The 17,900-nt window shown below is 42.1% G+C and overlaps 1 protein-coding gene across 1 annotated transcript; it reads right to left on the bottom strand.

Annotated features, from left to right (window-relative positions):
* Positions 1 to 10,517: 10,517 nt before the first annotated feature.
* LOC143529790 (E3 ubiquitin-protein ligase COP1-like) lies at positions 10,518 to 14,631 on the bottom strand. Its single transcript, XM_077025501.1, has 13 exons — positions 14,350 to 14,631; positions 13,848 to 13,925; positions 13,493 to 13,648; positions 13,136 to 13,390; positions 12,902 to 13,059; positions 12,747 to 12,812; positions 12,592 to 12,670; positions 12,358 to 12,513; positions 12,189 to 12,287; positions 11,991 to 12,095; positions 11,737 to 11,916; positions 10,937 to 11,047; positions 10,518 to 10,841 (listed from the first exon to the last, which is right to left on the bottom strand). Exons 1-13 carry the CDS (start codon positions 14,629 to 14,631, stop codon positions 10,677 to 10,679), a joined length of 1,890 nt encoding a protein of 629 aa, XP_076881616.1. The 3' UTR covers positions 10,518 to 10,676.
* Between the last annotated feature and the right edge of the window lie 3,269 nt (positions 14,632 to 17,900).

Genomic DNA, 17,900 nt, shown 5'->3' on the forward strand with positions numbered 1-17,900 from the left:
GGAACAATCCCGCACAAGGGCGGGAGGGGGAATACTCCCGCCCAAATAAGCCAGTCCGTACGATACGGGAAGAACTTCTGTACTGTACCTGACGAGGTATGGGAAAAAGATCTGACTAAAGATACGACAGCTTATTGACAACAGTATGGCGAGCAGCATGCTCCTGTACTGTATGTCACTATTAGCCGCTGCCTACTCACCAACTCCTATCATACCACGTGCGTAGCCGGCAGTTGGTGGAAAAGGAATAGTATACAGCAGGCCTGGTCACTATCAGCCGCTGCCTACCCACCAACTACCAGCAGGGCACGTGCGTAGGCTACTGTTGGTTGAACAGGAACACTGTTGCAGCCGGCCACACCTCCTTGGAAACCTACCTTCGGCTATAAATACCACAAATGGTATGACCATCTGATATTATCATATCTTATCTTGTATCATCATATTATACCTGATATCTGCTCAAGCAATCTCTTAATATACATTTATATTTAAAGAGCAATCTAGTCTGATTCTCACGCCGGAGGGTGGTCACAAGGAGGAACCCCCCCCCCCCTTCTCAGTGAAAAGCTCACGGTGTCTGTTTTGCAGGTTATCAGAAGAACCATCTTCTCCGGGTCTAACCCCTCGTGGGAAACATCTATCTAACCCCCAGGTTACTCGTAATCTGCCCGGGGTCCGGTTTGTGTTTCTTCATTGGCGCCATCCGTGCATAAAGCTAGAACTTTATTTTTCTCCAGTTTTTTCAAACTTTTAGAAAGATGGTTAAAGAAATTCCGGTAACCACAACCCCAGCTACTGGGGAGAATACCGGCTACACAGTTTTTACAAACACTACCCCGGCTACCCGAGCCGGGGCAAGTGAAGTAAATTTTACGAACACTACCCCAGTTACCCAAGCTGGGGCAAGTGCAGTAAATGATCGCCCACTGGGATTCACTGATACCCAGTTAGAGAAACGAAGACTCCCCCGCCAAACTCTCGATGAAGTTAAGGCATGGGCGGAGGCACGTCAAAAGGAATTCCAAGCCGAGTTGGACGAACGCTTGCGTTCCGTCCAACAGACCGACGAATTCGAAGAATATTTGGACAATGACTCGGAGGAATCCGACTCCGACGCGAACCCTCGCCATAGGGCAAAAGGGAAGCGTAAGGAAACGGACTCCCAACCGAGAAGGCATTTTGGACAAGCCTTCAAACCAAAAAGCACAGGTGGAAGTCCACGAGACTTCTCCAAAACATTCAGACCAAACGTTGCAAATGCGGGAACGTCCAAATTTGCAAGGGACATTGCAGAAGCAATTGCCCCAAAAAGTGCCAAACAAATGTCCAGCATAGGCACATATGATGGTATATCCGACCCAGATGACCATTTGAACAGATTCATAGCGGGGGCAACCGTCAGTAGTTGGACGGAACCCACGTGGTGTTACATGTTCCAAATGACGCTTGTCGGGGCTGCTAGAGCGTGGTTCGATCGTCTACCGGTCAACCACATCTACGACTGGGCAGACTTCCAACAGAAGTTTAGCCAACACTTCAGCCAGCAAAGAAAATATACCGAGGAGCAATGGACAATCCTCAAGTGCACTCGAGAAAAAGATGAATCTTTGCTAGACTTCATCACTCGCTTCAACTCGAAGAAGCTAAGTCTGGGTAACATTAGCGAAGATCTTGTTCGCGCTGCCTTTATTCAGGGCGCGAACGACCCAGAGCTCATCCGCACCTTAACAGGTAAATATGGCATGCCATCCACATGGGATGCCATCATGACAGCAGCTAAACGCTTTGCGGAAACAGAGAAGCAACTGGGTAGAGATCTCCCACAGAGCACAAACCTCTACACCCAGAAAACAAGGGAAGACAACGTCCTTACCGCCCGATTAAACAAAAAGCGAAAGCTAGGCATTTGGCAGTCAAGGGTAAACTTTGACACCTCATCCGGCTTACAGCATCGGTTAGGCGGAAGAGATAACGTACGATCCACCCAGAACTCCAGATGGACGCCGCTCACCAAAAGCGTCACCGAGATATTCGCCACCGAGGAGCTCCCATGGCCAAAGCCTCAAATAATCCGACATCGTCACAATGCTGATCGGAGCAAATACTGTGACTTTCACAGGACAAAAGGCCACAACACCGAAGAATGCATAGACGTAAAGGACATGGTCGAAGCATTTGTCAAAGATGGGACGCTCGCGCACCTCGTGGCGCAATGAACGCTGAGCAGGCAAATGCGTGTAGAACCCCAGCTGGGGAAAACACGAATAAAAATTCCAGCTTCAATGTGGAGACTACATGCCGCGTAAAGAATGAGATCCCGAACCAGGTGCGTATCGGCTCGATGGCACTCCCATCCCAACAACATGGAAGGGAGCTCATTTACACAGTTTGCATGTAAATCAATTCCAAATTTGTAAAGAAAAGGCCAAGAGCCACTTCTAATGGAAATGATTCTCCTTAAAACATCGACGCTGATGATTTTACATTTATACTTTTATGAACTACCAACACGAATATGCCGGTTTTCACCGCATAATTACGTGAAGTCGTTGCATGGGGAAGGCGGCAAAACCCGCATAAACCCAAAAAACGACAAACCTTCACGCAGGTCAGTTGAAGGGGAAAAGTTCAGTTATCCCACTAAATGAAAGTGCCGGTCTATCCGCATGAATCATGATAAAGGAAACTGAACACTAACCTATTAACAACCGCGCGTCGAACGGTTAATTTATTCAACACGGATATGCCGGTTTTCACCGCATAATTACGTGAAGTCGTTGCATGGGGAATGCGGCAAAACCCGCATAAACCCAAAAAACGACAAACCTTCACGCAGGTCAGTTGAAGGGGAAAAGTTCAGTTATCCCATTAAATGAAAGTGCCGGTCTATCCGCATGAATCATGAAAGGAAACTGAACACTAACCTATTGACAACCGCGCGTCGAACGGTTCAAAACAGAATTCCTAAAAAAGGATGAGGAAAACCTACACGCAGGTTAGACGCAGGTAAAGTTTAGCCATCCTACTAAGTGCAAGTGACGGTCCTACCCGCACAATCACGAAAGAGGAAGCAAAACTTCACACCTATTATCTACCACGTTCAAAGGTTAATTTATCCTCAAGAAAAGGATGAGGAAAACCTACACGCAGGTCAGATATGGGTAAAGTTTAGCCATCCTACTAAGTGCAAGTGACGGTCCTACCCGCACAATCACGAAAGAGGAAGCAAAACTTCACACCTATTATCTACCACGTTCAAAGGTTAACTTATCCTCAAGAAAAGATGAGGAAAACCTACACGCAGGTTAGACGCAGGTAAAGTTTAGCCATCCTACTAAGTGCAAGTGACGGTCCTACCCGCACAATCACGAAAGAGGAAGCAAAACTTCACACCTATTATCTACCACGTTCAAAGGTTAACTTATCCTCAAGAAAAGGATGAGGAAAACCTACACGCAGGTCAGATATGGGTAAAGTTTAGCCATCCTACTAAGTGCAAGTGACGGTCCTACCCGCACAATCACGAAAGAGGAAGCAAAACTTCACACCTATTATCTACCACGTTCAAAGGTTAACTTATCCTCAAGAAAAGATGAGGAAAACCTACACGCAGGTTAGATGCAGGTAAAGTTTAGCCATCCTACTAAGTGCAAGTGACGGTCCTACCCGCACAATCACGAAAGAGGAAGCAAAACTTCACACCTATTATCTACCACGTTCAAAGGTTAACTTATTCTACACTTGGAAAATTGCTAATTTAAACTAAAGTATGCAAGTCATATAACGTTTATAAAGCAAGGAATCCAATAAAAGAAGCGGTCTTACCCGCACAAAGATTTATATTTCACAATGATTCATTACAATGGCCGGGTAACTACCCGCCTACAAGAAAATAAATCTATACAAGCTAAATCTATCCTAGCAGTGGGAAGGGATCTTCAGGATCAGGCTTCAGGGCCACTTCCACTTGGACCAGCCCCATCAGTAGAGCGTGGCAGTTCAAGGAAAGCTTTGAGGATAGCTAGCCCATCATCAGCAGCAGCGACTTCGTTCACCTTCTCCACCACCGGATGCGGGAAGGCAGCATACTGGTTCACTGCTTGGTCGTAAATAGCTTCAGTATCCACATTATACAAAGGGAAGTTGGAAGGCGGGACGCCTTTTTCAACGAACCTTAGACCAAGCAGGAAGCCGGCCCGTTCCCCATCCTCGTGAGAAGCGTTGAGGGCTGCGCTCATAGCATCGTCATAAGATGTCTCAGCAAATACCCGATGCACAACCTACAAAAGAAAATATACAAGTGTCAAAACCTTTTCTATTTACAAAGAAATGCGTAAAGACATGAAAACATACCTGAGACAACGCTTCTCGAAGAAGCCATTCCTTGGCAACCAGAGCTTCTTGGAGGGCAGCTTGAGCTTCGTTACGGGCGCGATCGGCTTCACTCCTGTTAAGGTTGGCAAGCAACACTTCTTTAGCCGCAGCCTCTTCGACGCCCTTTAGCTTCCGCTCAGTATGGTCAAGCACCCCCCTCTGGTCCAAGATCTCCTGGAGCTTTTTGGCGTCTTCCATCGCCAAGGCATCATGAGCCTGCTGGAGAGCCTCTAATTTGGCTTTAAGCTCTTCATTCTCCACGCGTAGAGGCTCAGCAACAGCTTCAGCCTTGGTGGCCCTCTCGGTTGCGTTCCTCGCAGTCTCCTTAGCCAGCCGAAGCTGTTCAATAACAGCTTGGGCAGCCTTGGAACGGGCCTCAAGACGAGCCTGAACTTCAACCTCGAGGGCCTTGAAGGCCTTCTCCTTCTCCGCAGCCACTGCGGCAAGTTTTTGGTTCTCCTCCCGGACAGCCCGCGCCTGAGCTACTTCCTTAACGCGAGCTGCTTTTAACTTGTCATTTTCACGACAAAGCAGCTCGACGCGCGGCTGCATCCGGGCCAGGAGAACCCGAAGCTCATTGCTTAGCCTACCCTCCTGGTAGCTAGCCATGGCTTCCCCCAACGCACCACTGGGAGCAGCGTGACGAGCCCATTCCACGCACTCCACAGGGGTACGAAGGGTTGTTCCTCGGCGAATGTTCCATCGTGGAACATACACTTCATTGGAATCCGACACTGCAAAAAACAAAGCAGTTAGGAAAAGATGATAAAAAATATATATATATATATAAAAAAAAATGGGCCAAAAGAACCCTACGCACCTGTAGGGTCAATAACAGGCCGATAGCCGCCGAACCCATCACCTGAACCCAAAGGAAATCCATCCAAGAGGTCAGGCAGATGGGAAGGTGGCAAAGATTGGCGAGAAGCCCCATGCGTACCTGATGGACCGGCCGTCGTTGCCGATGGCGGGGGCATGGTAGCAGCCGCCGCGGTCACCGCCGCGGTCGCCGCCGCGGAATCCGCAGCAATAGTAACCGTCGGCTCGGTGAAAGATGCTGTAAAAATCGCACTCACAGCCGGCGGTGACGTCATCTCAGCTGGAACAGTCGGCTCAAAGGAGTGAGCAACTGAACCAGCGGAAGCAGGCGCAGGCGCCTGGGTCGTCGCCTCAGGTAGGCTGACCGGGCCTACCGTCATTGGCGGGGAGGTACTCCTCTGCGCTCCACCCTGGAATGCGTCAACATCCACGCCTGCGTAAAGAAGATAAGTGTTAAAATGATATTAAGCTATGAAGTTAAAAGCTAAAGGAAGTTGTACTTACGGGTTTTCTTGAGCCTGAAAGTACGGACGGGCGGGGATGAACCCGATGGAGCCGGCCTCTTTGTGCCGGTCACCGTCGTCTTCTTGGGCTCTCCGGAGGTGACAGTCACAGCCTCCGGAGCGGTGGTCTTATCACCACCGGGATTCCCCGCCACCTCTTCGCTCTCGGTCTCCGAATCAGACCGAGGCGCCGGATCGGCAGTGGAGGCCACCTTCTCCTTTCCCTTCCCGCCGGCAGCCTTCTTCTTCCGCACCAACGGAGGACCATCTGCGGATTCCTCATCAGAACATAAGATTAAAGGAATTCCAGCAGAGGTTTCAACATTGAGGGGGCGAGGGTCGAATAGCGCCTTACCTGGCCGACGGGCGCTAAGGATCTCATGGCCTAGCGGATAGACCTCCACGAACCGATCCACCGTTTGTTCTAGGATGGGCAACTCGTTCTCGTCTAGAGCGCGAGTACCCATCCGAGCGGGACCATCAGCCTCCCGCGGGTTAAGGAGCGACTGCAGGTCGTTCCCCTCTGAAATAAGCAGGAAAAAAGTTAGAAGAAATTCATAATCAACAAGAAGAAACAAAGCATACCGTAAGGAACAGAGTTCGAACCGTATTCGAGGACGATTGGGACCTTTTGCGCATCCGCCGCCTTCCACACCCGGCTCATCCCCAACATCACCATCCCGGACTCCGCAAACCGGTAAACCGGAGATTGGACCCGGGAAATCCTCGAAAACCATTCCGCCTCCTCGTAGTTGGAGGCGTGAAGGCTGGGAAGAGCTTGCCCGTTCTTAAACTTCATGGCAAGGGGGATGGCGCGAGCGGATATGAAGAAGAACTCCCTCTTCCACGCGCGAATACTGCGCTCGGTTGCGCAAATCTTCAAACCCTTAACCCGGGTTATCAACGTATACCACCCCTGGATGCACCTCCAAGTGTAGAAGGTCATCAGGCGGTCAACATAGGGCTCAATGCCCAGAACCCGGCACACCCACTCGAAGTGGCGAATCTTGGCGATCGCCATGGGGTGCAACTCGGTCAAATGAACACCGTGCCTCTCAAGGACACGGTAAACAAACTTTGTCAATGGGAACCTAAGATTCCCATAAACAAAGAATGCAGCATAAACCCCGATCTTGCCTCTGGGGGCATCGTACACCGTTTGGTGGGGTTCAGGAAACTCAGGCTCGAGAGACTCGAGCATGAACTTCCTGACGACGTACCGATACAGATCGCCAGGCAGAGCACACTGGCACTCGCCAGCAGTACTCTTGTCGTCAGCTGTAGATCCGAGATCACGAGACATCTTGTAAAGGAAGAAGAAAACGATTTCGGGAGAATGCCTGCCTGAAAAGGTGAGTATTCGCCGGAAATCGCAAAGAAGATGAAGAGAAGAGTGAAAGTGTGGATTACAAAGAACCCTCTCCCCCTTTATATACTAATCGCAATTAATGCGATGCATTTAATGCGGAAGAGAGAGAAATCGAAGGTGCAATGAAACTATGACACGTGGCAAAAAGCAAGCTGGCAACAGCTGTTGACAGCTTGCATACCATTAATTTCGCGGCCACGCGCCCGAAAAATCGCGCCCACGCGCCTGAAAAAGCGTCTGGAATGACCATGTACTGTCACGTCACCATAACTTCCTGCACGTCATGACACAGTCAGAAGAAACCGTCGCACGACGTTTCAGAGGTTTGGACTGTTCTTATCCTTTCACCAACTCTTCGAATTTCAAAATTCAAAATTCAAAAAGATTCAAAAGTAAGCGAGAAAATACCTCTTACCTTGGCAAACAAGTAACCGTAAGACGGATGCGGGTACAGTGTTAAGGCAAAACCCTTCACATACCTAGCACCCGCAGGGAATTGAAGCCAAGTAAACCTTGGCGAGCAAGTAACCGTAAGACGGATGCGGGTACAGTGTTAAGGCAAAACCCTTCACATACCTAGCACCCGCAGGGAATTGAAGCCAAGTAAACCTTGGCGAACAAGTAACCGTAAGACGGATGCGGGTACAGTGTTAAGGCAAAACCCTTCACATACCTAGCACCAGCAGGGAATTGAAGCCAAGTAAACCTTGGCGAACAAGTAACCGTAAGACGGATGCGGGTACAGTGTTAAGGCAAAACCCTTCACATACCTAGCACCCGCAGGGAATTGAAGCCAAGTATACCTCGGCAACCAAGTAACTATAAGACGGGTGCGGGTACAGTGTAAAGGCAAAACCCTTCACATACCTAGCACCCGTAGGGAATTGACGCCAGGAATACCTTGGAAGTAAAGTAACCGTAAGACGAGCGCTGGTACAGTGTTAAGGCAAAACCCTTCACATACCTAGCGCTCCGCTGGGAATTGAAACCAAGAAGGATCTTCTGGGAAATGCTTGTGGAAACGGAAATAACATCCCCGCATGGCGGGAACGTCGAGAACTACGTTGTTTGAAGCTCCAGGATGGAATTGGTGGTTTTAACATAATTGATCACTATGTTCAAAACTACCAAAACCTCATGGAGAATCCACACAAGTGGGACTCAAAGCTCCTGACTTGCGAGGAGGTTACAGACCTACCCGCATCATACCCAAAGACCAAGCAGGAAACGCGGGAATTTCTGCAAGTGACAAGGACTTCCGCGGGAAGAATCCCCATGGAAAACCTTAAAAAACCCTTTTCAAAACCCTTTGCTTAAGTCCAAAAGTTCACCTCACTTTTATTAAACACGCATGAGAAGAACATTGGACTGGGGGGACTTGAAGAGGTAGGTCCCAGCAGAGCCCAGTTGGACCCGCAAGACTCACCTTGAACAGGGACGTCTGCGCAGAAACCAACTGGATCCGCAGGACCAACCATGCTCAGAGACGTGACGTCCTTACGCGCAGTACGCAAGCTGTTCCCGTAGGAAATGCCTCCCAATGGTGAAGGACTCCGCCTGTCCCCGCAGCCTCGGATACAAGCCATAAGGGAAGGCCACCCGCGCAGCAAGGCTACACGCACAAGGCACTTAGCTCTCAATCACTCAGTGTCACCTGAAGGAATGAGCGAAGCCGGGAACAATCCCGCACAAGGGCGGGAGGGGGAATACTCCCGCCCAAATAAGCCAGTCCGTACGATACGGGAAGATCTTCTGTACTGTACCTGACGAGGTATGGGAAAAAGATCTGACTAAAGATACGACAGCTTATTGACAACAGTATGGCGAGCAGCATGCTCCTGTACTGTATGTCACTATTAGCCGCTGCCTACTCACCAACTCCTGTCATACCACGTGCGTAGCCGGCAGTTGGTGGAAAAGGAATAGTATACAGCAGGCCTGGTCACTATCAGCCGCTGCCTACCCACCAACTACCAGCAGGGCACGTGCGTAGGCTACTGTTGGTTGAACAGGAACACTGTTGCAGCCGGCCACACCTCCTTGGAAACCTACCTTCGGCTATAAATACCACAAATGGTATGACCATCTGATATTATCATATCTTATCTTGTATCATCATATTATACCTGATATCTGCTCTAGCAATCTCTTAATATACATTTATATTTAAAGAGCAATCTAGTCTGATTCTCACGCCGGAGGGTGGTCACAAGGAGGAACCCCCCCCCCCCTTCTCAGTGACAAGCTCACGGTGTCTGTTTTGCAGGTTATCAGAAGAACCATCTTCTCTGGGTCTAACCCCTCGTGGGAAACATCTATCTAACCCCCAGGTTACTCGTAATCTGCCCGGGGTCCGGTTAGTGTTTCTTCATGTGACAAATCAAATGCTTCTAATAACGAAATAACAAAATAGTTTCAATCGCATCCGAAATCATTGTTTACCTTACCTCTATTTCAGACCATTCCAGTTTGCTGGGTGATAAGGTGGTTAAGGTATAGAATAGCTAGGAGCTAGGAGGTTAAAGGATCAATCATATAAAGTGTAACATATGTCGGAATTAACTAAATTCTAGAAAGTATACTACCCAATACGCCTAAGAATTTATACATAGAATCAAGTGTCAAATGTATAATGTATACAACATGCCTCTTCTTCAACATATATGAGATATTTGCATTATACCTCATATGCCTAAGCTAGACTTTGCTCATGAACATGTAACGTGCCAAATACATGAGATGAAAGCTAGGCGTTTTATGGTATATTTTATTAATATCCAATTCTCCAGTCGTATATTTGATCTCTTCTCAACTATTAGGTTACACGTTTACAATCCGCCTTGTTTTTTAATCTTTTATCGTGCAGCTTTCTTGCTTAATTGAGATCTTGTTATGACCTTGATTTACTTCAATACCAAGAGAGGACGTTAATTTTCCAAAGTCACTCACCTCTCTCGTATTTGATACCAAAAGATCATCAACACACTACAATAATCAACGACTTTGTTGATTTCTTCACATCTAGGACTTGTTTTTAGGTACATATCTGGAAACCCTAGCTTTTAGAATCTCGTTCAACTATAAATTTCAAGCTTTTGGAGCTTGTTTTAGCCCGTAAAGGGCTTCAGAGAGTTTATACACTTATTAACCTCTCCTTTTACGAATCCATCCGGTTGTTCAACAAAAACCTCTTCTAACCATGCCTTGTACTTGTTGACTAACCCGCCCGGATTTTTAACACTTTGAAAACCCATTTTACCCCAACTGGCATCACCCCGTTAGGACAAACCGTTAGCTTCCAAATATTGGGGGCTAAACCTGAACCCACTTTGCTCACAACCCATTTGGACCCGTAACCCAGCCCGAACCGCCTGCTTTGCAAGGTCTATCCACCGCTAATGACTTTACATTTACGGGTTTAAAACGTATGACCCAAAGATCATCAATCATCGGTCATTGATTTAGGATTAATATGAACCAACAGTTACATAATTATCTTTACAATTCAGCATTGGCTTCTAATTTACTTAACCAAAACATATCATAAGGACACTTTTAATAGGAATCACTTTGGCAGCATAAAGTTTATACATATTATTATACACTTACTATTCAGCAAGAACCAGAACTTTAATTGTTCCTCGACTGTTTGCGGTTATCATTGTTGGGCTGTCGTTTTTCCAACAAACAGCACTCGTGAAATATGACCCCGGCTCCTCACCTTCATTTGCATCCGTATTAAATCCGTGCCATGCTGCAGGCCTAGAAATAGCCTACAAAAACACAAAAACAAACAGATTATTTTAATCAATATTTCGGATAAATTAATCAAGGTGATGAAGCTTTTGTGTAAAGTTGCCAAAATAACCTTGTGGTAAACAAAGACTTCATTAGTCTCACTGCCGCATGCGATGTATTCACTATTTACAGTTAGACCCACGAAGTTCTTCTCGTTCACATGTCCTCTAAACGTGCGCATCTGCAAGATTAAGAAAGTATTATTTATTAATAGTAACAAAATTAATTCTTTACTGAATGTGTCTTTGGTACAAGTTTTGGAACTCAAGTTACAAGCACTATAATGCATAAACAGAAAAAAAAACTTACAATTTGCCCCTTCACGATCTTGTACTTAGGTCCCCTCAAACTTACAATATGGCCCTAGACTATTTTATATTTTTTTCCTTATTTTTTCTAGCCAACCACAAGTTGACATGTGTCTCACTAATAAGATTCTCTTTTTTTTCTCTTTCTTTTTCTTTTTTTTTTTTCGTTTATAGATTTCCTGTTGAAATACCATATGTTATAAAATTCTGAATATACCATAGTGTTATGTTTTAATGTAAGTTTCGTTCAAAAATGGAGATGTGCATGATAATGTACAAGTCATCTGACCACTTATGTACAAGTCGTTAAAGCTGTATACATAAATCAGTTTTAAAAGTTAGTTTCGAATGTTATATTATGGCTCCTCAAAACCTTGCAATACGCCACCCTCCACTTTTCAATATGGTTTTTAAGAGTGGGTTTACGTGAGGCATTTCGTTTTTTTATAAAGTTTCTAGCACGTTAGTTTTTTTTAACGATTAAGCGTGTCGTTTAATACTAGTTTATAACTAAGTAATGCTTCAAATATGAATTTAAAAACTATTTTGTTACAAGACTGACCGGGATATTTTGCTTAACGTCCCATAAGCGCAAAGTGCTGTCGGTAGATGCAGAAGCAAGCTCGTGATTGGACAAGAATTTCACATATGAAACTGCTTTTCGATGCCCGCTGAAAATATGCAATGGTTGGCTTATATTTCTTAAATCATAATAATGAATGTGATGATCTGCTGAGCCCACCTGCAACAATGCATATTTTTGTTGAAAATGTATAATTAATGATTAAAAAGATTTGAAATTTAACAGGTACTTACTGCCACGTGAAAGCTAGATCCGGGATTATACTTCACTGAGCAAATATTTGCTTTCATGTCAATGTTAAGAACACTTGCCTCTTGCCTTGTACACCATATCTTCACCTGTTGAATATAATCATAAAAATCGTATCACTTCTCAATAATAATAGAATTTATTTGATAAAAATGATTCACAAAGTTTTATGCACTAAATACCTTACAGTCATCACTTCCAGAAACTAACATTGTAGGATCAGTGCGAGAAAAATCAAGACTCCATGCTCGTTTCTCGTGTTCTTCATACTCCATTACGCTCTGAGTTCATAGTTGTAATTTAGATTAGCATTAAAAATAAGTAAAAGAAAAAATGACGGTAATATCCTACCTGACGAGTAGTTACATCCCAAACAGTGACAATACCCTCATAATCACTACTGGCAATATGATTCTTGGTGTATTTGTTCCAGCTCAAACAACTAAGTTTTGACCGCGTTGACATTTCCACCACAGGACATTGAACATCTGCTTGCTCATTCACCACCTGGTAATGCAAGAAATAAAATAAATAAACAATCTTGAACGATAAAAAGGTTCAACTTTGGATTAATGCAACACTCACAGAGGCAAATTCAAAAACTTTAATTCGCCTTGAAACTCCAGCAGTAGCAAAAAGCTCATCATCTCTATCAAACTCTATGCTGCAATGTTCTCGTTGTTAAAAAAGATCAAACAGCACAATCCTTCCAACTTATACTTATAACTAATCTAACTAACCTTGATATAATATCAGCAGAGTGAAAAAGATCCCCATGTCTAAGTCCAGCAATGACTCGCAATCGACTATATAAAAGAAACAGAAGATTGATATGCTAAAGATTCATGTTTTACAAAAAAATAAGACAAAGGTACACAACAAGATCATAGTAAACCTATATCGTGTAAATGAAGAAAGTAGAGATTGAAAATCCTTTAATCCTGCATGATAGCCTTCCCTTTTTACAGGATTACTCTCTCGTTCTTCCTGTTTCAGTACTTGTTTTGCCCAATGTCTCCGCTTTTGCAGGTAGCATTCTTGCAAGTCGTTGAACTGTTGCGATCATCAAGTTCAGTGACTTATATCTATATAATTATAATATAAGATGATGTTAAAAGGTTTATTTAACCTGTGCGTGGACCCGTCTTTTTCTTGCTATAGAGATTCCCAATTGTGAATCTGAGCCACTGCAAGCATCCTTTCTTTCATGTGCATCGGGAAGGTTAATTATGCTGCGTTTATCCATTAACGATGATTGTACGTTAAAATCATCACCAATCATCCTTAGTTTTACAGAACATCTTTCCCTAGCTCTATGCAGTTCCATTCTGTGTCGTTCGACAGCATTTATATCTTCCTTAATGTACTGCAGATCGTTTTGTATCTGCAATTATTCGAATATTATACGCATCACGTGATGAAACAATCCTTATAATATAATACGCATTAGGTAAAACAGTTAATAAACTTGAAACACTCAAATCACCTCATTTAGTTCTTCAAGCTTTTGCCTTCTTAAACAATGCAGAAATTCATGCATTATCTGAAGATTTGACTCGGCTTCTTCTTGCTCCATTCTTTTTTTCTTATCTTTAAGAAGATTTAACAAGCTATCGAGTTCCTTTACCGACACATCGCATCCCTGTCTAAGACAAAGAGCCGCCTTTTAATTTAAAAAACTAATAATTTAAAGCAACTTCATTAGCGAAGCAATCATTACATAGTATCTTCAATTATAGAAACAAAAACTGTAATAAATCAAAGCAGAATAGCAATCAAACAGTGATGCCATTAACTAATTAAGATCATAAGATGAGCTAATTATCAAAACAATAACTGACCTGCTGAAATGCTAGCCGAACCTGTTCAACGGGAGAAGCACCTTTTGCTATTTGACAAGCTGAAGCCTTCATTAACATCTGCCCAAATATAAATTGTGTATAGTTTATTTTCCCAATTTAACAAAGGATTACCATATCAGATCACAGAATTAAATGACCAAAACTTCTGTATTCCACATGCTTAGCAGTACCATTCAAATTTTTATAGAAAAGTAAAGGCCATTTCATTAAAATAAAATAAATAAAAAAAAGAAAGTAGCATTTACATCGACACAAAAGGCAAACGGGCAAGCTATCCCTTTCTGGTTAGCAAAACTAAGTCATTTAAAAATAACATTCACAGTCATAACATTACTACTATTCATGACACGACTAAAGCCTCTAGTCCTATAAGCTATAGATTCCAAAATTTCCTCAATCAGAACATATAATTATGTTAGGGCACATCAATTTAATTAAACCTATGATGAGTACAAATTTAAAGCTAGCTAAATTGAGGAACCTTATTAAGCAAGAAATTAGGGAAAATCTGAGTGGCAGTAAGATGGTGAGCGCAACAAGGACAGTCATTCTTATTCTGAAGATGTGTAGCGATACACATGTAACAGAAATTATGGCCGCACGCCGTGAGGAAGGCGTCCCTGATTATCTGCATGCATATCGGACACAGCACGTCTTTATCCACATCGTTAATTCCCCGGAACACCACCTCCTCCTCAGCTTCAGGAGGTGGTTCTGACTTGACAGATGGTACGACTACGCCTGCCACGGATCCACCGCCCATACTGAGTTAGGTTCGTTAGGGTTAGTGTAATTGCAATGGATCACGGTGGTGTGTTGGTGTGTATGGGTGGAAACTGACCACGTTGTTATGATGGTGTGTTCGTCTCCATTGATTCTTTCTATTCCATTCAAATAATATTATTTATTATTATTATTTATACCCGGTCCGATTGAATAATATCTTTTTTTCCTTTATTTAGTTATTTATTTATATTAATATTATAATTACCGCTTGAAAGAAAAGAAAAAAATAATTACGTGGTTTTTAAAAGTTAGTGTTGGTTAATATGTGGATGGATTTACATTTATTTATTTACTAGCTTTTAAACCCGTGTATTACACGGGTTTTGTCAAATGATAAAAATAAAGATAAATAAGGTATGTTATTTCAGTTGTTATTCTTAAAATACTTGTAAATTAATTTAATGTAGACTTAATGGAAAAAACAAACAGAAATATCATGATTTTGGAAATATCAGGTGTTGATTTGCAAGAAATTTAAAAAAATGTACTAAAGGTGTGTAGTTTGTCAAACCTTAGGTATGAAAATGACATTTGATTCAATAATAAATATAATCCACACTATGTTATAACTCATTTGACAAAATGGTTTTGACCCATGACCTATGAATAGCTAGAATGAATGAGATGGGAGATTAGGAATTAGGTAAAATGTGGGCTTGACACCTAAGCTTTAACATTTTATTTTATTAGTATTGTCAAGTGTGGTTATTGTAACGTGTATAGTGTGTTACCACTGTGTCAAACCGTAACGTAATTGGTATGTCCTCACTATTTGTCAAACTATAATCTGGACTAGGTCAGAGCTCGTGTTTCACACGGATGAAAAATATAATAAAAATAAAAAATTATTATATGTAATACGTAAATTCAATTGTTTCATATAATAATTTTTATTTATGACTTTTTTTATTAAGTTTTTGATTTATTATGCACTATAATTTTAAGTTGAAAACCAAATCTTGATGTTTGATTTATTTCAAATAAAATATTCATATCGATATTGTTATTAAATATTGTGTGTATAAAAATGATGTTTATAACAACATGTTGTCAAAGATTTAAAATCTAAATTTAAAAAGACTAAGTTTTGTTGTAAAAAAAATAAATAAAAATATATTATATTTTAAAATAAAGAGAGAGCCGATAAACAATCTTAAATTGTTGCGTTAAAAAGATTTGAGAAGACAAGGTCATATTGTGAATTATGAAAATGTTAACAATTAAATATAATTTTGGTTTTATACCTAAAGAGAAATCACATTTATATATGTTAAGTCAATAAATCAAACACAATTACCATTTTAGTGAATGTGGTAAGGACATTTGGTTTGAACCATGAGGTATTGGGTTCGAAACCCGTATCACACAATAATATATTTTTCAAAATTTTTATAAAGCCTTACGGATCATGGGTTATAATAAGAAAACGGATAATGAGTCATAATATAATAGTAAATAGTGACATGACATCTACTTGACATCTTATGCGGAGTGCCTAGTTAAATGACATGTGGACAACTTGTGTTGCTTTAATAGTATAGTTAGATTAGATTAATCTTGTAACGAATCTTCAGAATTGTTTGGTGTCCTTTTAATAATTCTATAAATAGGCTACAGCCTACACTTAAGAGGCCACATTAAGTGTGCTTGGTTTATTAAAATGGCTCATCTTGATGGTCTGCAAATCTTTTACCCATTAAGCTTCAAAATAATGTTGAATGAAAATTTTATGCATTTGTATATTCACATGTGTTGATAACCATTACTTTGTTACTCACGTACCACATCCTTTACCCACGACCACCACATCCCGGGGGGGGGGGGGTACTCAACTTTAACTCAGTACTTACTAACTCATAATCTCTTAACCATTTAGGCATGTTACTGATTTAGCACTAACTTCTTGGTGTATGTAACATTTCGGGTTTTATCGTATTTGTTTTATCCGTGTTTGAACGTTATTCAGATTCTAATTTCTATTAAGAACTTTGCATTTATGAGCTATTAAGTTTCTTTATATTCACATTAACCCCTTCATGTTTACTCATTGTTTAAATCCTAATTATATCTTAAAAAGTTCATAAAATGGCCAAAATACAAACATTAGGAACTAAAGTTGTCAACGGCTGAAACTTGACCCACCTGGGGGCCGGAGCGCTGCGCGGAGATGGTCCAGAAGCTGGTCAGTGCTGCTGCACAGTCAGTTCGCGATAAATCTTAGTTCGTTTTCGTTTATTGCTCGTTTATGGCATAAAATCGGTTATTTTAAGCATGAATCGCGAGAAGTAAGGATCAAGTAAATGTATTATAGTCAAGATACAAGTCCTAATTCATTATTTACTGCCCAAGAACGAGTCTTTATGATTATATTCCTTGATTCTTTCATTAAAACATATTTACTTGCTTAACGGGCCAAAAAGACTAAAATTAGTTCGGTTTATGTTTTTATAAATAAACAAGCCTTAAAGCCTGCCACAAATCTTTACACAAACCTTAACCATCATCCTCTCAGCCGTCATACCTGCTGCCTGTCTCAGATTAGCTCGGTTTTTGGTGTTTTTGTTGAACCGCTCATAACCGGTTGACTTTGCTAGTCCAAGGACCGTTGACTCGTTATATCTCGTTGTTCATTCACATTCCGGGTAAGTTGCAAACTGAGTTTTCATTCCTAAATGTTCACTAGTCGATAACCTTCAATCAATTTCTGAGATTGAAGGATATTGACTGGTCAATTGCTTGAAAACCCGATAAAGGGTATAATAGTCAATCTGTTTGACTTCTCGTTTTCTTACACTTCTGCTCTGATTCAATGTTCGGTCCAGAAGACTTTTCTTCTCATAATTAAATTTTAAGGTTTCTGACCAAAACCCGACTCCAGACTCGAAGTTCGGATTCTGGTCAGACTCGACTCATTTAAACGTTAAAATTGACATAACTTGAGTTCTACTCATCCGTTTGGATTGATTCCAGTGAAGTTAGGTTCGTTTTTACTTATAATTTCACACCGTTAAGTTTCAGGTTCTGTTGATTATCTTCGTTCGGTGCGTTAATCGGAAGACCCGTTGTTTATTTCTTAATATCATATTAACTCGCTTATTTTAAGGTGAGTTTTGTCATTCCCCCGTTTTCACATATTTTCAAAAGTTTTGGGGGCGTATACGTACTTAAAGTATTTGTATTATATATCTTAATCATTAGAAAACGTTGTATTGTGTGTGAATTGCTAGACATAATTGCTATTTGATT

This window comes from Bidens hawaiensis, unplaced genomic scaffold (assembly GCF_021521415.1).
Source record: "Bidens hawaiensis isolate Kalapana, Puna unplaced genomic scaffold, B.hawaiensis_p1.1 tig00008706_1, whole genome shotgun sequence".
In the NCBI taxonomy this organism is placed as follows: domain Eukaryota; kingdom Viridiplantae; phylum Streptophyta; class Magnoliopsida; order Asterales; family Asteraceae; genus Bidens; species Bidens hawaiensis.

What these genes read in the sequence shown, in the direction of transcription:
- LOC143529790 (XM_077025501.1), bottom strand. Translation starts at nt 14,631, where the DNA reads ATGGGCGGTGGATCCGTGGCAGGCGTAGTCGTACCATCTGTCAAGTCA. An exon ending in AGCTTGAAGAACTAAATGAG is followed by an intron (nt 13,391 to 13,492) that starts GTGATTTGAGTG and finishes GAATAATTGCAG; the next exon opens with ATACAAAACGATCTGCAGTA. An exon ending in AAAGACGGGTCCACGCACAG is followed by an intron (nt 13,060 to 13,135) that starts GTTAAATAAACC and finishes TGATCGCAACAG; the next exon opens with TTCAACGACTTGCAAGAATG.